The sequence below is a fragment of the Amyelois transitella genome, chromosome 19 (genome assembly GCF_032362555.1).
Source record: "Amyelois transitella isolate CPQ chromosome 19, ilAmyTran1.1, whole genome shotgun sequence".
Classification (NCBI taxonomy): domain Eukaryota; kingdom Metazoa; phylum Arthropoda; class Insecta; order Lepidoptera; family Pyralidae; genus Amyelois; species Amyelois transitella.
Genome location: NC_083522.1, coordinates 4,392,650 through 4,417,084, shown reverse-complemented (window position 1 = coordinate 4,417,084; position 24,435 = coordinate 4,392,650). Strand labels below are relative to the sequence as shown.

At 36.3% G+C, this 24,435-nt stretch overlaps 1 protein-coding gene across 2 annotated transcripts in view; it reads left to right on the top strand.

The window, feature by feature from the left end:
- Positions 1 to 2,699: 2,699 nt before the first annotated feature.
- The window catches only part of LOC106132557 (tyrosine-protein kinase Src42A), a 49,818-nt gene continuing 28,082 nt past the window's right edge, over positions 2,700 to 24,435 (top strand). Inside the window, exon 1 of one of the 2 annotated variants that reach the window (XM_060949441.1) lies at positions 2,700 to 3,299. In XM_060949441.1, coding sequence (XP_060805424.1) covers positions 2,935 to 3,299 — 365 coding nt within the window. In that variant the 5' untranslated portion in view covers positions 2,700 to 2,934. Of the gene's footprint in view, positions 3,300 to 22,211; positions 24,048 to 24,435 lie in introns of those variants that run through there. The other variant, XM_013332003.2, reaches the window with a different exon arrangement.

Sequence of the window (24,435 nt, the reverse complement as noted above, 5' to 3'; positions counted from 1 at the left end):
TCTCAAAAATATTTACCTTTATACCTATAAAGGTAAGAGTACCTACTCAGTGTATCAGTAGATGACAGAGGCAAGCCCATATAAAAGATTACCCTTTTCTCCAGTTAGTTAGATTTTCTTAGAATTGTTATCTCCTTGCAGAGACCTACAGAGTAGGTAAGCACAATAGTCATAATCCACCAGAATGGTAGCATTAGAACGTCCGTCAGTAAAATAATTCATTTTGTATTGGGAAAATATAATTTGTAACTTTAATGATTTCATGTAAGTAATCTGTCTGTCTGAGCTGTACTCGTAGTATCTGATTTGATACAACATAAATTTCGGGGTTTACAACTCATCAAGAAAACATTGTGATCCTAATTATAAGGACAGTGAGCGCATCTGCAGATCCTAGATCAAATGGATACAGTAATGTAAGTACGATACGCAGAAGGTATACTTGTCTATGAGTCTATGAGATTCACTATACACGCGAGTAAAATTAAATGTAAAAAGGTCAATAAGACGACCTGAATATAACAAAAACTAAATTGAATTATTACTTACTCTAATAAGGACCTTTCTGAATTTACAATTTAAGCTCCAATAAAGTCGACATTGAGTTATAAATTTTAAATATAAATTACGAATCCAAGAGTTTCTGGAGCGAATGGAATCGGATAATATCGCAAAATGCTGAATCAATGAAAATGCCGGCAGCCGTCGACTTTCTCACCTCCAGAGAATTGGAGGCAAAATAAAGTCTGAATCCACGCGGCGTTCCGAAGATTATGCCGTCTTCATTCCCAATATTGGTAAAAGCTGTATTTGCAAAAGTTGTACTAAATATTGTAGGTTGTTCTTATACTTAGGTCTGTTACATACTTAGGTTATTTTTTCTGCTATTGGTACGTTATAATATATATAAATATAAATCAATATTCAGATTTAAGACCTGCATTGTAATTAACCGATGAGTTGCATGAAGGGATTTATGAATGAGACGTACTCGTAGTCTCTGCCTACTCCTCCGGGAAATAAGTGTGATTTTTAATGTTTGTGTTCATTAAGTTGTAGTATTCTCTAAGTTATGAAATTTAAATTTTCTATGGTCAAAGGTTTTTCACAATGACTTGCCTGGCCAATACAATTTATTTTTCAAGTTCACTCTTAAGTTTATTTTTAACTCTATTGAAAATGGAAGATACCTTTTAAGTAGGTGATTCTCACGGAAGAAAGTATCTTTGTATAGAGTTGTTCGAAGTTTTAATTAAACCCTACAGTAAACAGTCGTTAGAGTCTTTTAACTGTCCAATTTTAGACCCTTAAATTTTTCTTTGCTCCTTTTCGTCCTATTCCGGGCCGTTTCAATTTCCGTGCGGAATCAAATATTTGTACCTATTTCATAGGCAATTTGGTATTTTTTAACTTCTTACGTAGGTACTGATTTAATTTCTTGTCTTCTTACTGTAAATTGGAGCGCCCGTGAGGTATCGACCTCAACCACTCAGATGCCAATGGAATAAGATTTTTTGTACTCAAAATTGCAAATTCCACCAATGTAAGTAGGTACAATAGTGTAATAATATTATTTTAATGTTAAACAAACAATGAGACATTTAACGTTTTTCACGCTCCAGGATTCCGGAAGTGCACTAATAAGATTAGTAAAGATCAGACTATGTACTTACCTTTTTTGATGCAATTATCTTTTAAACTAAGTATAATATGTAGCATGAGTCGACCCTTCCTTCTAGCTTTTGCTTATACAACTTAGTAGTTAAAAATTATACCTTCAGTCGGAAATGATAGACGAAGGACCCAGTGTTACTACTTTTATCATATGGTAGGTAACTGTTGTGTCACTTAAACAAAACAAATTAAAAAAAACAAGATGAGACTCCTTACGCGTATAGGATTGATTAGACCAAAATCCTTGTTTAATTGAGTTGGTCACGCTAAGTTCAACTTAGATCCACTTAAGGAAATGGATTGGATCCATTCCGCGCTAAATCAGAACAAAGACTATGGAAAATTTTGTTATTGAGAGTTTTATTCAGATTAGTTCTTATTGATTTCTATGACCTTTTTAGGGATAATGATTATCATTATCTTTTTTTGAGAAATTTTAATTTCAGATATGGCGTTAGATTGTATATCCGGAGCTGTGTGTGTGTAGCTAACACAAAACCACTGTGAGGCAAGGAATCCTGATGAAAAGCGAACCGGGCTCCAAAGCATAACTGCAAGAACATAAATCATGAGAAAGAACAGCTATGTACTGTATTTACTTCTCTATGAGAAGGCATGCTGTCGAAGCTTGTGGCATACATTGTGGTTTTTTTGTCCTCATCGCTACGATTTAGCTACGAGCTTGACAAGATTGAAAAAATCTTGTATGACGCTATCTGTAGTAGAATTAATACACCATGTTGAAGTTTGATTCATGTCAACAAGAGCATAGAATGAGGTTCTTGCAATTCGCTTTTTAGTATAATGTTATGGCAACAGATGTCATTAGTGCGCTTTAGGTAAAACCAATAAAAAAATATATTTATTAAGTTCATGTTGTTTTAAGAATTACTAAAAATTATCATCTCGATCTCATTAATAAATTATGAATCACCATATACAGAATAGATAGAGAAATACATATAAAGATGCCTCAGCTCACATTTTTTTGACTTTAACAGTTTTTATTTTCATATTATCTGTGACAACAACCAAGTTTTTGTCTATGGTTTACCAAAATGGCCGATTACAGTGATGTTCCATTGGGGTTTTGTATTCTTTGTTTACTTTAAAATGTCTATTTTGATTTCTATAAACTGACTCAAATGTGACAACATAAAATGTTTATATGTATACAAACTCTGGACATTTGTTTCAATTCGCTTAAGTGTGTAATTTGACATAAAACTAGTGGTACCAGTCTCACCTTGTCAAGAGAAAATGGGGAATTGTTTTAGTAGCACAGGGGAAAAGGATTCCAAAAATAAGAACGAAAGGGCCAATCCACATGAAGAAGACTCCAGACAGTTCCAAACTCCAGTGCCGACTCCTCCTCCGGATCCTATCAGATCTACTGTAAACCAGGGTACAGACACGAGCGAGGTCCCTCCCACCCGAATTTTCGTCGCTCTATATGATTACGATGCCAGAACAGATGAGGACTTAAGTTTTAGAAAAGGTGAACATTTGGAAATCCTCAATGATACGCAAGGAGACTGGTGGCTAGCTAGAAGCAAGAAAACCAAACAAGAGGGATACATTCCATCGAATTATGTCGCTCGCTTGCAGTCTATAGAGGCCGAACCGTGAGTAATCAATCTGTTTTTATGCAATCGCTTTAGTAATGAGTGGATCCTGTCTGATTTCTATTCCTGCCCTTTGAATTTGTATTTTTTCATGGTATTTTGGACATATTAGGTAAAATTGATAACAACCTTTCCAAATAAATTATGGACTAAGTTTGAAGAAAAAAAATCAGTGATTATGTGAGTGAAATTAAGTGTTTATTTTATGTATTAATATTAACAGCCAATGAATAACTTGGGAACAAATTGTTAATTTATAGACTGGAATTGGTTAACTAAAACCATAAGTAAAGTTATAAATATGCTCTGGTATATTTTAAGCTTATGGCAATTGAATCAGTCACTAGACAAAACTACAGCATAACTAACACTTGAATTCATTATCGAAAGCGTTGCCAGCTGATTCCTTTCCTGTATATGTAAGTTTTTTGTTTCATAATTTACTAAGTAGACTTCTTAGTAAATTATCAATCAAAACCACTCTGTAGATATAATATATCTCTAAACATACATATCATGTATATTAAGAGATATTTTATACCCAGTAAATTTTATACAATCTACATTTGTACACACACACACAAGAATTATTACTACAACTAGGAAATTTTAAAATAAAGATTGGGTTTTTCAACTAAAGCTTCTACAAGTGGCCTGCCTAACCATGTAACGAAGATCGGTTGAGAGAAGACCCAGTAATTAAACTTTTTAAATCTGACTTGTCTACAAGGCAAGGTTGGATGACACTGTCATTGTAATAGTTTTCTTAATTTAAATCTCAACCAAGCCTGTATAAGCCCCAGATTTAACGCTTTATGTCTCAGTTTGAATTTACGATCTATATTTGTAAATTCACATTTAATGAAAATTATGCAGGGTAGTTGTTCCACCACTTTGACAATTGTACTTTGGAAGCTGTAGTAGACATATTTACTTATATTTAAGTTACAGATTAATGGAATAGGCATTTCCTTAGAAACTAGTTATTTAAATACATATTATTATACCTATGAGATCGAAGCCTGGAAAATAGAAAATAAAGATCTTTGTTTTCATATATTAAAAGCTATATAATATTTAAATAGGTTATTTATTTGCCTTTTTGCCTTCTAAAATAAAACAAAAAATTACTTATCCTCGCCAAAAGTCTCTTATGTTGACATTAGGTTATACAGGTGTCATCTGCCAAGGAGTTTCAGAATATGGTAAACTAAATGTTTAAATAAGGCCTGGAATATGAAAGAAATGAAGGTGAAGATAAGTAGAACAAAAACATTTTTATTGGAGGAGAAAGAGTGGGACAAGTGAAAGGGTTTGTATATCTAGGATCACCATTTAAAGCAGGTGCAGGTGGAATGTGTGATTGTAATATTAAGAATGAATATGGGAAATATGAGGAATGAAGCATACCTCTATGAGCAATCAGAAGTTGTTCAAATAAGCGTGTCTGGTGGTGCGTAGAGGCAGGTTGGTCTCAACACTTATGTATGAGAGTGAAAGTAAGGTGTGCCAGAAGGAGCATGAAATGAGAATAAATGTGCTGGAAATAAGTTTTAAAGAGTATGATCGGTGTAAGTAATTTAGTGACCGGAAAAGGAAAAATGTTATAAGGGATTGCTGTAATGTTTTGGTAATGTTAGAGAGTATGAATGAAAGTAGGTTGACTAAGCAAATATACAACGAGAGTGTGAATTGGAACGTTGGAAGGCAATGGCCTAGATTTTACTACATTTCTTGATCAAATCGGATTGTCCTGGTGAAAGGTCAAAAGTACCTAAAATAAATGAGTTTCCATGAATAGAGTTGGGTATTAATGTGGATGAAGTGAAAAAGTGTGCACTGTGGGTTTTGAAAATATGCCTATATAGGTTTTCTCACGATGTTTTCTCTGACCGTGTGTTGCCGTGTGGGTCTCGGCACTTTAGAATAGGACCACTCCATATCTTTGGATGTCGTAAGAAACGGATAACAAACTTGAGACTCTTCTTGTATGGCTAGCAACCTGTCACTATTTGAATCACAGCCAATTCTATCATTTAGCCTTACAGCTGAACGTTGCTTTTCAAGACTTAAGGATATACTTGAGATGAGATACAACTTAAGCATCTTTCAATAATCAGACCTTCAAATTTTAAATAGAAAGAAAAACTTGACCACTTCATTTCTTTCTCATGGATGGCGTAAAAGACGACTAAGGGGTAGGCTTTTAGTTAAACTTTGGATTATTTTAGGCGACGGGCTAGCAACCTGTCACTATATAAATCTCAATTCTATTATTTCATTTTACCAAACAGCTGAACGTGGCCTATCAGTATTTTCAAGACTGTTGGCTCTGTCTACCCCGCAAGGGATATAGACGTGATTATATGTATAAATGTACCTACAAATTAAAATATAGCTTCTATAAGCATGGGCATATATAACTTCGGGACAAGGGGAAGTTACTCTACAAAATCCTTACTTTTTCACTTTATACAAGTACAAAACTTTGTTTAAAGATTCATTGTACTATCTTAGTTCGGGTTTTAAAATATTTATTTTCATGCAAAGTTACATACCTTTAATTTGTGAAAGTATATAATTTGAACAAGGATTCGGACCTATAGACTGATCGACGGACGTGGTTAAACTTGGGTTTAAATCGCACACTGCTATTGCAGTAGCAAAATGTAGTGTACTCGTAGTGTAACTATGAAGCATTGCGTCCGGCGGGATGCGGCCTATCGTCCACGCTTTCACGTCACGCCCAGACCACTTGCACCTCGTTCATATTAGAACGCTATTACAATAATAATTACAGGCGCAGTAAACGCTTCTGTTTGTTACGCAACTACCACCGTTGTATCTGCTAGACAATTCGCAAGCGAAAGTAGGTATCGCCGACGCTGCGCGAGACAAATCGCATATTGACATAAGTTTTGGGTGACCCACCCTAGCTATCATTTGTCATACAATTTTCTCATAGAATATTCATGCGTGCTAAATGATGCACTTCCGACTCCAATGATATTATTTATTCTAGAGACTGGCGCCACTGTCTCGTGTAAATATTGTCGATATTAATTTGGCTAATGAATACTTATTTTATCACATAAATCACGAGCCCTCTTGCGTAATTTATTCGATAAGCGCAATTTGATTAATTTTAAATTAATAGTTAAGTACCATGCGTTTCATATTTGGGACATACATCTGGCGCATAACGCACCTAGCGTTAATATGAGAATGTATGTAACAATACTCATTGATTACTGGCACGGGTTCGCCACAACATAATTATATAAATATTCTAACTTTTACTAGCGGTATCGCCCATATTTTCTTTATCGATGTAAGGTTTTCGTTCGACAATAGAATTATTTAGTCAAGTACATGTTAGATGGAGCTCCCTATTGTTTTAATTTACAGCTTTAAGTTAATGAAGCTATCATGACTTGTATCTGCCTGCTCAAATGACATTATGTACATTATTTGCCATGTTTCCGTCAAGCCTGCATGCGAAACCACAGCCTTGGCATTGTCGCAAATGAACCTTTGTGACGTGCATTGGCAGTTTTGTCAGCTTCACCGAGCCACGCTCCATCCGACACCCATTGGCGGGGTTTAATGATACGTGAAGGACGTCCTTGCCTTGTTGCCTCTAGAATTATCTTCTATATAACCTATCGGAGCTATGCGCTAACCTAGGCAAATGAATTAATCTTTAGTTTTTGTTTTACGATTTCAAAGGTATATGCTATAAGGATATACTGTTCGGCTTACTGATAGAATTGAGTTTCAAATAGTGACAGGTTGCTAGCCCGTCGCCTAAAAGAAGAATCACAACTTTATAAGCATATCCCTTAGTAGCCGCTTACGACATCCGTGGTAATGAGATGGGGTGGTCCTATTATTTTTTTTTTGGTGCCGGGAACAACACGGCACTTAGTTCATAATACAAAACTCATATTTTGAATCAATAGCACGCACATTACTTAGTTTAAAAAAAAAGAAAATCTCTGAAATCTAGGTCCATTCAATTTCTACGAAAAATTAAACCATCTACAATAAGGGTTGTGTACTTGGCAAGACAATAAAATTACTAACACGAAAGACGGACGGCCTCGGCAATTAAAACTGCATCGCGTTCCGCACGACTTGTACTGTCCGAACGAGGTCGCTTGCACCAACGACTGCTAATCACTTGATTTTAAACACTAATTAATGTCTAATACCCATTGGCATTTGTTGACAGAGAAAGGTAATATTGAGAGTACCTAAATCAGATATCAACTTTTACGTATAGGCTTTGACGTTTGGGTATAATTTTGTTTTGATGGATTTATCTCGTATAGCGAACGCGACGTAAATCTTTGTATTTTAACCTGTTCATTTAAAAATTTTAAGGAATCATCTCTAAGTGCACCCCTAGACGACATGCGGTAGATACCAAATTAAAATTGTTGATAAGTCAGTCAATTAATCAGTTTGTATGTGTATATATATATTGAAATAAGTACTTTCTGAAGTTATTTTTGTACTTGGAATTGGCAAGCAAAGTTTATTTATTTATTACAAGTAAGTTTTTTAACTACTAAATTACGTTATTAATGTAATGTACCTATCTTCGAAATTCATTTTAATGTCTTCGCTTCGAAATATCAACTCGGCAAACTGTAAATGTTTCGTTGCTTGCTGAAATCTAACACGCTAATGACGGCGGGTAAAACCGGTAAGCTTACAGGAAAACGGTTCCTAGGCAAACGAGCAAATTGCTAGACAAATATCAATATGGCGTTCCTTCCTTTGTACGTGAAGCTCAGTCGCGGCTAAAGTTATCATCCTGGATAGCTATCGTTAGCTTGCTTAACGGTTTGAGTATATTTATATTTTATTTTATTTATTTAGGACAAAAAACAATTGTACAGGTGACAAAGAGTTAAATCAATATGTAGCTACATTTTTGTAGAAGTTGTTTTTGTACCATTATTCTCAAATTACTTTTAATGTATGATTGGTTTTGTAAAAAAATTACTGCTAAGGAACAAAAACTGATAGAAAAAAATTCTGTTAAACTTATTTTACACACTTTTGAAAGAATGAATCGAATCTTTATTAGAACCTATCCTTCGATTTCGTGTAGGTTAATTAATTAGGACATAACAAATATAAGTACTGCTTAAAGACCTTTTCTTTTTTCTCCTTGTGTCTCGGGTACATCCTCAATTCTTTGAAGAAGAGCGCCTGAGCAAAATCGTGGGTTGTCTATTTGTATGGATGGGGATCATCACAAATTTCGTGGGCAGAATAAAAAAACTATGAAAGTATTCGATTGCTGGCTAGTGTTACTTCATTTACTATATCACGATAAAGTTTGGGAGAGAGGCGGTGTGGTTGACGTGTTTATTCATGGCGCATGCTTCGGTGACAGGAAGCCAGCCAAGCAATTCACTGAATCGTTTGCCTGACTATAGGGCTGACAATTTCCGCTCCCATAAGAATTTCTAGTAAAAATTAGCTTGTGATCTCTGTGATAAAATTTTGTCAAAATCGGTCGAGTAATATAAACTACCACACCGGAGTTTATTCTAGTTAGATTTTTTAAGATAAGGGAGAATAAGAAAGCAGCATTAGAACATAATTTGATATGTCTGAAAACTGAAGACACCGCACACCGGACGAAGTTGAATGAAAAATGAAGGCGGCGGTCCCCAAGCCCCGAAGCATTATGGTGGTAGTGGGTGCAACTGGGAATGCGCAAATATGAGACCGAGAGAGAGTACATAATATTTCTATCTTTCTTTTCGCAATTTATTAACTGGTAGTATGGGGCCAAAGCCGCCATTTTACTGTTTGGTTATGTACATATTTTTTTTTAATTTCAAACATTAGTTCTTTGGCACGAGGTAGGAATATCAAACTAACGGTATCTTTAAAAAATTGTAAATCACCTATTATAAAAAGAATAAAAACCCAATTAAAATGCAATTAAAACGATAGGTAATAACCCTACTGCATACACGAGTCCAATATGTGACTATTCTTGGAGTTTACCAACAAGCATTTTGAATTCATTATGCTAATAATAACACAGAATACATCTATGTTGTTGCTAAATCATAATTGTTAGTTAGGTACGTAATGAAAATTGTGATTTGCACTACTTATGTATTTCGGATTGGATAACCTCATGAACAAAATTTTTACAAATGTTAGTTAAATTTAATAACTGATTTATTCTCTTATAAATAAATTCATGTATAGGTAAATAATTTGCATGTACTTAAATAATTACTCTCACATTCCTTGCTATAATTAGTTTATTTCTAGAATGATGTCCTCGCTATTACAGTGCAAAGGCCATATGGGTACATTTAAGGTTTATTACCCGCAGGCTATGCAAATTTAATGCGCGTTTATCAATAACCTAAACATTGCTGTAATATTTTGCAACAACTGCGTCGAATCTTCTTCCAAAGTAAATGAGTAAGTTAAACTACCTACTTAGATAAAATAAGTCGTCGCCGTTACTGGCTCAGAGTGGCTCTTTAGAAATTTAACGTCGGCCGGTAAAGAAAATTCAAAGCGTCCAATTGACCCAACAGTGATGATGAGTTGCCGGGCCGCGGCTGCGCCACTAACGGCTTCTAAAAACCCACATTTCCTAGTAGAGATGGCCGGCCCACATCTCCCACTTCGGAGACAGGATGCGTTTGAGTTCACCGCCCGTGCCGTCCCTACGCGGCACTGTAAACCTACACTCGGTTCACATAAATTGTGGTTTTAAATAGACAGGGCACTAACAACGTGTAAACGTGGCCACCGACAAACACATTGAAAAACGATTCGCAACTTCCACTGAAAACAAAATCGGAGTTTCATTTCAGCGAAACGATACTAGCAATTTCGTTTTCGCTTTACGCAACTTATGTCATCTATATAAACATCGGATTCGATTATCGCTACATCGCCTTTCACAAAACGTCCGATCAACTGTCAAAGTCGAAATTAGCGTCATCGATGTGATCCTATCATTGAAGTACTGTACAAACAAGTGCGAGCGGTCGTTGACTCATTGCGTAAGGTCCGCGGAGTCGCGTGCTAGGGCGGATCATCTTCGAGTAAGTAGGGATCTAGGGCCGCCGAGTTTGATTTAAGAGAGAGCAGCGGCCCAGATCGCATGTGCAATTAAGGTCACTGCAGACGATGTGTCGCGGTATGCGTGCATTGCCCCTTAATCCGCTTATCCACATATTGATCGAGTAGCCAAGTTACGCGTATTCAATATTCATCTGTTGTAGGTAATGTCCTTAATTCAGAGAATTTGCGGCAAGGGAAATATTTTGTTTAAAAGTTCTTATACTCAACGATTTTTTTTTGTATAAACCTTAGGTCCAGACCATTTTGAAAAATATATTTTTTAACCATGACCCGAGCGGGATCCAGACCGGACCTCAGACTCAGAGACGTGCTCAGGTGCCATCAATAGACGTATTGTTATTCGTTGTTTGAAACAGTTTACCACATTATAATTTTCTATCACCTATTAATCAATTGTTTGCTGCTTTCATTTGCTCCCATAATTAAAATCTAATTAGCGCACGCGCATTAAAGCGTCTAGCATACTAGTCCTATGAATGATCCGCCCTGTCGCCAAGCTAATGATAGCTTCCCTAATGCCCGAGACTAGCCGGGGAAAATCGCATCGCACGCGCAGAATGCCGATTAAACCACCTCTGGCGCCAGTGATGTATTAGTCCAAGTCACGGATATAGGTACTGCGGTAAAATATTAATGTCGACACCCTGTAACTATCGGCTAGCATTTGCGGTATATTGCTGGTTTATCTACAATTCACTGTAACCAGTCAAACAATGTTTGAGCGTTGTGATAGTTGCACCCGTCTGCTCTTTCTAGTCTTTTTCCTCTTTTGGTAGTAGGATTCAGAACTTAAAATAAGTACAGAAATGAAGATCCCGAGCGATACTACTCCATTTACTTGTATAGCTTAGATATGTCAAAGGCCTTCTTCGACCATTACCTTGATAAACGCGAAGTAGGCTTGGCCGATTTTCCTAAAAAAACCTTCCTATCTCGAAAACGGGCAAATTAACTAAAAACGGATATGTGTATGTAACGTTGAAAATCTACTATGTTTTAAAATACAGTATCACGTAAAATAATTTTATGTCTAAATCAATGTAAGTTTCAGTCTAATGTGGGTATCTCAACTAATATTAAAAATAGGAAAATGAGTTTGTTTGTTACCTCTTAACGGGTCATCTACTGAATTATTCTTCTTGAAATATCACGTATATATAATTAAGAGTCCAGAGAAGGACATATGGACATATCTTTAAACCCGGTAAAAAACTAAAGTTTCCACGGGATTTGTGAAAAACCTGTATTGTAGGTGGTTCTAATTTTTTGGTGGTTAAAATTTAAATTTAATGCCATCCAACAAAACAGCAACAACTTTTTTGTTTTCTAGATGGCATAAAATTAACGTAAGTTCACGCTTCTTTTTCTTACTCACCTTAGCCTTTTTATTAAGTCAAACAAGGTAATCTAGTATTGCAATTAATTGAAAATCCTTTTTACTTTGTTTGGCATTAAAAATAATGGTCTTACTTTCACATACGATCCCAGTGGCGCCGATGGCTAATACAGCCTGCGATTATTTTTAGATTAGAAATGGCTCAACCGCTTTACGTAATTGCACTAGTCGCATGCGCAGCTAGTTCCAGAGAGCTTGCAGCTAAATATAGTAACAGTGCTGGTATGCAATTATACCTTATTATCGCATGTTTCCACTGGAAGCCTTGCCGCGTCTTGCCTGCCTCAGTTATTACCCGTTGCAGTTTCTTTAGAAAGTGTCAGATGTGACGAAATTGAAACGGGCATGCTGGGCAGATTACAGAATGACCGGAGAACAGTTTCCCTTACATTTGAGGACTGCGTAATGTCGCGTGCGTGCCATAGGTAACTCCCTCCGCAGCTTTAGCACTAAGCACGGCTAATTGCAACAAATTAGACCAGAAAACTGCTCGCAATGTAACTGCTACCGATTGGCGCCTTTGCTATGTAACCACCGCTTATTTACAGCCGATAATCGTCTACATATAAAAGCAGAGAAGTCGATTGTGTTATTAACAATAAAATCGTTCAACTGGCACTCAATTGGGACAGTGAAGTCGTAGGGTATATGAAGCAGATGTTGCTAGGGACACCTACGCATCGTTCTGCACGCGCCCATGTCATGGCCGAAACTGTATAGTATAGACCATTATCGCTAAGACCGTGAAAACGACTTGACACACATTCTATCCGGTATGAAGTACAGCCCGAGCGCAAGCAAGTGATGGCACTTTCAATTATCACTGCATCGTGTCTGCGCCCACGTTGATTATTTATCATTTTTGACTGCAGGTTTTTCGCTATGATATTTAACGAATACTTTCTCTCGTTCCCAGTTCGTTTTTTTTTTTATCTTTTGCAATTATTATGCGCCTGTCATTCATGTCATTTTCTCTACTTCTTCAGAATGACATACGACATATTTCTAATCTTAATTACAAGTTATATATGCGCATTTAATGTTGTCTTGCAAATTTCAATTTAAATAGTCGGCGTATTATGAATTGTAGGTATTACGAATTAGATGTCAAATAGAAAACATCCCGTCAAATTAGTATTGATACATATCACTTGATCGGATCCTGGTACCACCAGGTGTCCACTTGAAATGTGATGTAAAAGGCTCTCAGTGAATCGCTGCGATCGTAAATTTCCGCTGACCCAGTTATAGTGTGATTAGAAATGTACAGCGAAAATGTTATTATTTTTTTTGCTGGTGCCAATTTATATCGGTAATGGTGCGACACACACACACGAGATGCGGCGCGACATCCGTAAGTGAGAGTTTGCAAGTTGTCACCCAAACTGGTATATGAATATCGCGAATGTTATTATATATAACTTTTGGTGATAAGTCCGGTACAGCCTGTCAGAAAAAGTATAGCGAGGTCGTTCGTTAAACCCTACAACGTCTTACGCCATAATTAAAGAGTTATGTTTTTTATTCGTTATGTGCAGATCTTTACATCACAGTGCGTAGCGCGGATGACGTAGAAAGAATGCCATAAAAACATTATAAGATTGTCACGTAACGAATATTACTTTTTCCTGGAGCTCCGCTCTCTTAATAATGTGCCTTTCAAGTGGACAAAACAATTTTTGAGACATCTTCACAAATTTAGAATTTACTCATGGAACCAACTTTTTACTTTACTTTTAACCAATAAAAAGGACCTTGTTTGTTTTAACATATCGTGAAAGTTTGTTCCAGGGAGAGTTTTATAACATAGACATGATAGGATAGAAACTACAAAAAATACTTCAATGTGTCAAGGTTTAGTTTCTACTAACACGTGTATAGCATTAATTAATTAATAATGTTATATGAATTAGTTGTACGAGATCTAAATATATTGAAATCACTTTACACGATACACGAGTTAGATGTCATGAGTAAACTATTCAGGTGACAAGAGTTACCTGTTATAAATTGCATTACAGTTCGACACATCTCAAGTTCACTAGAGTAGAGAATATTTTTTATTTAAGTATTCATTGCGCAAGCTTGCTATTATTTTCATAAATTAAGATGGTCGGTAACAATGTATCATTGATAGGACATAATCTTTACCATCCATATCTCCCATAAGATTCTAAATCACAGTTTTAAAAAAGGTTAATTTAAAATCTTTTATGTTTGTGTTTGATAAGGCAAAATGCAAACGAACGGGGGCGATGAAGCCTCGCATGCTAGGTCGTTCAACGACCCGCCACCATCTACACCGCAGAAACGATTGTTTGTTTATAAACCACTATTATCTAAAACAATGTTCTCTTCGTGACATTCCTTTGTCATCATCTCCTAATGTAGGTTAAGGCTTCTGAAATCGTAACTTCGGCGATACTTCATTTCTATAACTCTTCATAGTTTTAGATATTCTCACATCTAACTTACTTTTTATTTCATAAATGCGTTTCAAATGTTTTGTAATGCGAAATGTATAATCTCAACTATTATTTCCTACTTTTGTGCCATTATTTAATAAGTAGCTTTGTAGTCATTCCATGCGATTATGTTTTGTGACCGTCAGTGGCAATTTACCCAATTCGAGGTCCTGTATAAGTAATGTTATTTTACCAAGTAATATTATTTCTCGGTCACAAGGTTTTCTCATCTTGCTCTATACAAATACATCTTGCTATATACATTCTGAAATAACAAAAACATTGCTTGCACTACTTTAGGTCTCACCAAGCAGATTTAGGTAAAACGCACTCAAATCCTATCCTACTACTATTATAAAGGCGAAAGTTTGTATGGATGTATGGATGTTTGTTACTCTTTCACGCAAAAACTACTGAACCGATTACCATGAAATTTGGTATGTAGGTAGCTGAAGACCCAGAATAACACATAGGCTACTTTTTATCCCAGAGTTCCCGCGGGATTGATAGGGTTTCCATGCGGACGAAGTCGCGGGCGGCCTCTAGTTTTTATATAAAAAAACAGCTTAAAGTAAAAAGCTTTCCTGTTAGCGCCAGTATCAACTTCTTTGTAAGGGTAGATGTAGATACATAACACCATCAACTGAAGATTATTTTAATACAATTGTGAATAATAAATTCTAAACTTGATTTAAACAAAGTTGTACAAAAAAGAAAAGCTACTAATTACTAGAGTTGCCACGAATAGTGAATTGGCCGAATACCGAATATTCGGCAACGCGGTCGGCCGAAGCGCCGAATATTCGGCCGACGAATATTCGGCACGAAATAAATGCTTTTCGGGGGCGCGTTAGCTGAATTAAGACAAGTCGCAACCTGTTTTCCTCATTGCGTTGGCGCGGCAGGCGACGAGGGGCGCGTGTGGGGCGGGGTGTAAACAAATACAACACAGTGTGACGAGTATTTGTTTCAATTGCAGCGCTTTGTCAGTATATAAATAATAAAATAAATAAATATCATCATCAAACGTACAAACAGTTCGTTAAAAGGGTTATAAAATGACACCAATTAATAAAAAATCGCCCATATGGGAATATTATAACATTTGTAGTGAAAATAATAGACTGGCCCAGTGTTTGCTATGTAGCGTCAAGATTTCGAGAGGCGGAGATGGAAAGAAAGCAAGTAAGTAAAACCTTAAATTAATTTAATAGTCTTAAATAGTTTTATTCACTTCATACGTTTATGTAGGTAGGTGGTGGTGGTAGTCCCTGCCTACCCCTCCGGGAAAGAGGCGTGATTTTAATGTATGTATGTGGTTAACTGCTTATGTCTTAAACTTCTTACTAACTTGTTGTTGTACTATACCTACTTGCAGATACATAGTTACAAAAGAAAGGTGATTGATTTTTTAATTCCCTAGTTTTTCGGAATACAGTTTTATAAGAAAGTATTGATTTATATTTTCCGATTTCCTATAAGATTGACAAGGGAAATAAAATAACTTATAAATAATAAATAAATTATTTTAAATAAAGTTTTATTAATTTTTGGTTTTCTATTTACAGCTACAACATCTTTAAAAAATCATCTTAAAACCAAACATGCTGACCAATACATTGCTTTAATTAATGTTGCATCGACAAGTGGCAGCAACACGGGCAGTACTTCTACTTTTACCGATTACGAGATGCCAGCAGTACCTGGAACGTCCAAATCAAAAGAACGGCAGCTGACCCTGAAGGAAACATCAGAAAGGAAATTGCTCTGGGACATTAACGATCAGAAATCAATAAAATATCATTACTTAATTGGCGAAATGATTGCTTTAGACAACGAACCATTGTCACTTGTTGAACGAGTTGGATTCAAGAGGCTTATGGCAAACGCTTTGCCCCATTATAAAGTACCTGGTCACTCTTACATGACCGAGAAAATTGTTCCTGACATATACAATAGAATTTGTGCTAAAATAGAAGCCAGTACTTCACAGGCAGCAGCATTATCAGTGACATCTGATATATGGACATGCCAGCATAATAACGAGAGCTTTTTGAGCTTCACTGCGCACTGGATATCTCCAGAGTTCATTCTGGAACATAGCGTTTTAGCTATGAAATCATTTCCCGGCTCACACTCTGGTATCAATATTGCAAAAGAACTCAAGACTATTACAGAAAGATGGAATATCCCCCAATCCAAGATCCATTTACTTGTCATGGACTATCATGGGATAGTGGCTCTAATATGATAAAAGGTGTGCGAGATGCAGGATATGATTCAGGCAGGTGCTTTATTCATTCACTGCAACGAGCTATAGAGGAGTCCTTAAAATCTCAACCAGAGATACCACAGATGATAGCTACTGCGAGACGAATAGTTACTCATTTTAATCATTCTGGCTTAGCAGAGCAGAAACTAAAATCCATTCAACAAGAACTTAACTTGCCAAACCACCAACTAGTACAAGATGTGAGCACACGCTGGAATTCTACGTATTATTTAATGGAGCGATTATTATAACAAAAGCGAGCTGTTTCCTTGTACATAACAGATCATGAAACTTTATTAAATCTAACGCATGCACAATGGGAACTATTGGGACAATGTATCAAATTCCTGAAACCATTCGAAGAGATTACAAAAATATCCAGCTCAGGTATCTCTTGCATCTCTGAGGTGATTCCACATGCAGTAACTTTATTAAAATATATGGGAAAAGCAGAGACAGCTGAGAAAGTACCAAATTTAGTAACAATGAGATCTTCACTGCAAGCCGAGCTTGAAAGGCGATTCAGCTTCGATGAAAAAAACAAATATCTCGTAGCTACTTTTCTGGATCCTCGCTTCAAAACGAGTTTTCTGGGATTAGTTCAAGCAGAAAGAGCAAAACAAACAATTCTTCTAGAAGCTCTGAAAATAAGTTGTGATGAATTTAGTAGTACCGATGACGATTCTTCTCCAGTTCGTAAAAAAAGAAACTTGAATGAAAATGATAAGACTATTGAAATACATGACAGTTTCTGGGACTGCTTTGAGGAAGTCGCAACAGATAATACGCGAAATGCTAATAATGAAGAGGACGTGCAGAAGAGTGCTGTGGCAATCGAGTTGGATTTTTATTTGAAAACAGTTCGCTTAGATCGGAAGGCCGACCCTTACAAGTGGTGGTTCGCAAACGAAAAACAATTCCCAAACCTTTCGAAATTTGCTAAAGTGTATCTTTCTTCACCTGGAAGTAGCGTGTATAGTGAAAGGTTATTTTCTGAGGCTGGTATTATTTACGATGAAAAACGTAATCGTTTGCTACCAAAAAATGCTGAAAAGCTTGTTTTTATTCATCATAACTTACCACTGGTCAATTTTAATTACTAAAGTGTTGTAATTTGGAAATAAATACATAATTTTGAGTAATATACGTGTCTTTTTTATATGATTTGGTATTCGGTATTCGGCCGAATAGTACCTATTATTCGGCCGAATACCGAATAGCAAAAAAAGTGGCCGAATAGGCCGAATACCGAATAATTGCCGAATATTCGTGGCATCTCTACTAATTACAGTAGATTGTATTCGTATGATCAAATTTGAAATGCAAAACAGTTTATCACTTCAATGAGCACTCGACTTCCAGCGAAGCCACTTTCAGTTTGATTTTATAAAGGCGACGTTCCACAGCGCCAGTGCAGTTTTACGGTGATGTTTTTAAAGGTATTTTTTAGTTTATTTTAAAACTCGTAAGGGAGAATGCGGATCGCCAGGACACACGCAGGCGCCGTGGAGTCGCGCCACAACTTTCTACACTCGCGTCTAGAACCCTCTTAAACAGTAATCTGCAGATTGACGTGTACTTGTAGAATGTTACGACAGGCAAATTAAATTACACATTAGCTACAAATAATACTCGATTATCGTTAAAATCTCCCTCTTTCTCTGAACATGAATCTCTCTTATTTCTCTTTATGATTTATTGAACTTTTATGAGATAAATCCTTTAATTTATTTTCGCGAGACAGAATATTTTAGTAAAACCTTAATGCTGCCAAATTTGCTTGTACAGATTGACTTGACGTACATTTTCCAAATTTAGTTGCTCCTTACATCTGTAAGGTACTATACTACTATACTGTATTACTTTATTTCTATTTCCTATTTATATATTTTATTTTATTTATTTGTATTTATTATTTCCTTTGTGCATTTATCAATAGGAAGTAGATTCAAAATTTAAGGATTACCTATTCTAATGCCGGAACTTAGTAACGCATACGTAAGCAAGGTTAAAAAACATCCAATTGTCTGTTGGCCGCTGGCAAGATAAATACTCGTTTTTGTTTACGTGAACAATTTGATCGATTTTCAGGGAAGTAAAAAAAAACAAGAGTTTAAATATGTACTGTACATATAATCACGTCTATATCCCTTGAGAGGAGGAGCCAACAGTTTTGTAAAGACTGATAGGCCACTTTCATCTATTTGGCTTAAAGATAGAATTGAGATTCAAATAGTGACAGATTGCTAGCCTATCGCCTAAAAGAAGATTCCCAAGTTTATAAGCCCATCCCTTAATCGCCTTTTACGACATCCATGGGAAAGAGATGGAGTAGTCCTATTCTTTTTTCTATTGGTGCCGGATACCAAATAATTTTGACTGTTATATTACTTATAGCGAAATAAAATCCCTTAAAGAGAGACATGTTTAACTGTAAAAGTTAATATACTTACAGCACAATGTAGAAATAAATTATCAAGTTTGATGGTGCCTCAACATGACAATGGAATTGGTTACTCGGACATTATGTCACGATGAAAGGATAGAAAAATAAATAACACAGAATTACGTAATAATGGAAATACATAAGAAAACTTGACAGAAGTGTTGACAAAACTTATTCCTACAATTTCACCTTTTTCATCGTGAACCAACTGATATGTTTTGTTAAAAAGATTTAATTATTCAATATGTATGAGTGGTGATAAATGACTTTCATGTGTAATTTGATGGGAGATGGCTCAATTTATCAAAAGGCTGAAACGATAGTGTAATTAATACTTGTAATGACCGAGGTACGGTTACTTATTTTATGATGTTAGTGGAAAAAAATGGCCGCGGATTGCGTCGGGGTGGCGCCCGCGGCCGCCGTCGGCGCCAGCGATGGCGCGCCGCGATGCCGTCGGTTTCTGGGAACCACCACTCGACACAAATTCAACCCAACACCTAATTAACATGGTTCATTGCTACTTTATGCCATCCGCACAGACTTTGGTGCGATAGTGAAAGAAGATAGAAGCCAGGTCAGCTGACCTAATCTGTATCGATGTGTGTTGTATATGTGTAAATATAATACTCTATATACACTATAAGGCAGGCAATTTCTTAAATATTACAAGTCCACTTCATTATTATCAAACATTTCCTTCGAGTGGTGAAATAATTAAATTAACATTCAGAGAGGTCATTGTATTTAATTTATTTTATTTTATCTATGAATTTTATTGTGTGAAGAAACTAATGCACTACAAGAGATAGCTATCTACTTGTATTTTACGAAAAAATGATAAATTTGTAAATTGGTGTGGAGCCTCTGAAAATGGTTGCTTATTTTAATTAACCTAGATTGCAGACAATCTTTTGTTGGGTAGCTATTTAAAATAAATAAAATAAACTAAGTAAGTATATTAAGCGACCTGTTGATATGCTCCACTAAAATCACAAAGCAAATAACAGTGCCACATCTGCTAACTTCATTTTGTTTTTTTTTTTTTGCTTAAAATGGTTTTATTTGTGATATATTAAAGGCAGCAGCTGCAGAAGCAGTTAATGCTTAGGTATATTTTTGTTATAAATATTTGCAATTGGGTTTTTCCGGTATGCCAGTCGTTCGTGAGTTCCGAAAGTTATTCCGCGAAACTGAAGCGAGAGTGTGTATTTTTGTTATCATAATCAAAGGTAACGGTAAGCACGTCATCAGTTGTTCAGAAAAAGTAAATATTTGTTTATTTATGATAAAAACTAAGCAGACAGTACGCACTTTATATTTTCTTCACAGACCAGCATAACAGCATCCTGCAAGCAAGCTTCATAATGCTTTCATGCTAGTCTATTAACAAAAAGAAACAAAGATGTAATACTTGCGGGTTCAGTTACAGTTTTCACCATTTATCCACAAGCACGTTTATAAATTTCACAATGAGACGATTGAAATAGCGAGTCTTTCGGTTTGAACCGAAAATACTTTTCTAACAAATATCATTTAACAACACAGTTTTCTTTCGGTTCTGTCTACCTTAAAAATAATTCTTATATAACCTGATGTTAGGCGATATACCACAATATCTCAAAATCTTCGAAACTTTCAAGAGAATGCAGACGGAAATACCGTCACCATCAGCAAGAAAGATCTACAAACATATTCGACAAAAAGCAATTACTACTCTCACATCAAAAATGTAGTGAATGAAAGGTTCGTTTATGTAGCATAGAATCTGAAATTGAGAGAATAATTAATACTTGATTTGTACGCCCCAAATACAAGGTCTGCATCAGAAATTGCGTCGGCGGCGCCGGTGTTAACTGTCCATGCGTTTGCGCATATAAATGCTCTTCTTTATAATCTGTTTCGTTTCCTTTTCTGATAAGACTAGTTGTATAAAATTGAAGCATGTAACCATAATTTTTCGTATTTTAATCGTTAATAGCAAACGTTATGAAAATGTATTTATTACTATTAATTATTTGCCTCATCCTTTGAAACAATTAATGAATGGTAAACGTGAAGTTTTTAAAATATAAAGTCACTTAACGCTGCAGATCCAGAAAATCCAAAACAAGAAAGACTCAATCATCGACTCTAACTTTACAGTTTCCTTTATCACTTCTTTAGGCACAACAGAATTGATCGGTCGGAAGTCAAAAGAAAACATTAAAATACTATGACGCCTAAAAACTGCACTGTTATGCAGTATTTAGTTTGGAAGACACGTTGGCCGGGTAATGTATCTCCCTCCCGACACACATAGAGCCTACACAAAGCTGGCTAACTGTACCCGACAGGATGACCCCACATCAGCCAAAAGAACATACGGCCGTCTTGAATTGCATTCCCAACTGCAGCTTCTGAATATTTTGAGCTCACGTGACTTGATGTAGTAATTTCATAAACAGAATTACCTACTTCAAACGACGGCGGCAATTGGAGAATGATTTTGGCAATTTTGTAGTTGAACGCAACTAGATTACATCAGCGTAGCAAATTTAAAGTGATTTCGACTGCTTGCATATTTTATGCTAATGAAAAAGTTGGTAAGAAAAGTTTAACATAAGTTTCAGTCGTGACGTTAAACAATATATTTTCCAAATTTTGTATACTATTTTGTACCGTGGGGATCCCGGCATCAATAGAAAAAAATAGGACTACTCCATCTCTTTCCTTTGGATATCATAAATGGCGACTAAGGGCTTATATACCTACTGGCATTCTTTTAGACGATGGGCTAGTAACCTGTCACTATTTGAATCTCAATTCTATCATTAAGCCAAACAGCTGCACGTGGCCTTTCAGTCTTTTCAAGGTTGTTGGCTTTGTCTACCTCGCAAAGGTTATAGACGTGATTATATGTATGTACGTTTCGTATTTTATACTAAGCTATAAGAATACCATGCACAGCACAATAATATCATGCCGGGCTATTCAAATTAAGGGCCTCCTATAGTGTTACTTATGATACGCACACGTAGGTGGTAACTGTAAAATAGGTCATCCATATGATACCGTTACATAATTCGCCCGAGGAGTGCATCGGATGAGAATTGATGTGTGATCAAAGATGCTGGTAAGGTGGCGGGGCGGGCGGCGGCGGCGGGCGGCAATGCCTGCAGCGCATGCGACTCTCACCGTCTTATCTCTCGCGACCTCCGCCGGACGCGCACGCTCACAGCGCTCCGCATCACCCAAACCCGCGCCGCGCTCGCGCTATGCCGTCGACCCGACAACAAACTTTTGTGTTCGTTAACTTTTTTCATTTTCCTTGTGTAAGATATATTCCGGGAATGGGCCAGTGATTTATTGATTCTATTTAAGTGTCTTATTCTTTGAACTTTATGAACTTATCGAAATAAAAAAAACTAACTTAAAGTTGACTCGAATCGATGATGGTGTCAGAAGGGGCACTGCCCGTAGTTTGGTGTATACGCGATAATCAACTAGTGCCTCATCAAGTTTCCGGTGTTAAATTACAAGGAGCAGTGACTGGAGCTCACATAGCTGCCGTAACGGACTTTTTGCGTATGGTCGCCGGAACTCCTATTGTGTTGCCACATACAGCGGTTCCTGAAAATGTCGATAACGACATTAATCAAGAAAAAGAAAATTCTGAGAAAGAAACTCGAAGACGTAAAATGTCAATGCAAGTGGAAGTACCTTGTGTTTTTGTTACAGAAAGCGCGCTGCAGAAAGCGAAAAGTCGTAGCAATTCTCTAGATGAAAAGGTTTTGTTTAACAATTGTAATATACCTTCAACGACCAAACGATATTTAGAGTTAGATGGAAGATCAAAATCCTTAGAAATGAAAACGTGTGATGACTGCAATTTAGTCCCCGAAAACGATTGTGTGAAATCATTTACACAACGAATTACGAGAATTATAGAAGTAGACGATATTAATCCTAATGTAGTAAATACTGAACCTGAAAAGGAACCACTGCAAAGAATAACTAGGATTATCGAATTTGAAGATAACAAACCGCCTTCACCGGTGTCTTCAGACAGAGAAAATGAAATCACACAAAGAATCACAAGAATCATTGAACTTAACGATGATAATTCTTTTACCACCACTACGAATAATAGCGAAATTGATAAAGAATGCACTCAAAGATTAAGTAGGATAATCGAATTGGAAAAAGAAAGCTCTTTTCCTAGTATGACCAAAATAATAGAAATGGAGAACGAAATATCAAATGAAAGAAGAATTTCTCTTACAAATGAACGAGAAACCGGAGGCGGATTAATCGAAAGCTATCCCGAAGATGTAGTTGTAAGATCAAGTAGGCTATTACACAGAAATAACCCTAGAATAAGTCTTGATTCTTCGTGCTCCGAAAACTCTTACGTCAATATTGACTGTTTCAAGAGTTTGCAGGATGTAAGAAAAGAAGAATTGACAGATGGTGGTGTGAGTCCAGAGACATCACCGACTTGCAAATCTGTACGATCCAGATTTCCGAGGAAAAAGACTTCTGTATGTTCGATTGGATCTTCGGACTATGATGACGAGGTAGACGTTATTTTCAAATCAAAACCCAAATCTAGTCAGTGGTTAAGTCTCGACTGGATACCGCCACCGTCCAAAGAAGAGCCAGTGATGTCGCACGTCTGTGATAAAAATGATTTTATAACTAAATGGATTGCTGAACAAAATTCGCAAGAGTCAGGTATTATTGCAGATGAAAGAAGAAAAAGTCTCCCACCAAAATCAAATGAAGTATATCTTCAGAATATGAGAAGATTCAGCGATGGTTTACAGATATGCAAAGAGGATGCTGCCAGTGACTCACCGGCTACAGTAAAATGGAAATGGCACGACATTGTAAAGCGACATCTACAGCTACTGAAAAGTGATAAAGGATTCAGGCGACAAAGAGGCAGTTGGATAAGAACTGCTCGCCGTCTATCTGGTACAAATGTTAACAACAAGAGCTTTGAGGGACTGCCGTTCGATACGTACATGAAATTAATATCAATGCCGTAAGTATTCTCTTTTATATATATTGTGTTTGTTTATCTATACTTAATATTATAAAGCTGAAGAGTTTGTTTGTATGAACGCGCTAATCTCAAGAACTACTGGTTTGAATTGAAAAATTCTTTTTGCGTTGAATATACCATTTATCGAGGAAGGCTTTAGGCTATATAACATCACGCTGCAACTATAAGCAGCAAAGGAATAATGGAATATGTAAAAAAAAACCGGGGAAAATTATTCATCTTTGAGGGCTTCAATGATGCCCAAAATAACTATTCCACGCGGACGAAGTCGCGGGCGCAGCTAGTATTATATATTCCTGTTTTTTTATCTTATTAGTGTAATAATTACTTTCATCATTGGTCTCTTGATCTAACTGATTAAGTCAGA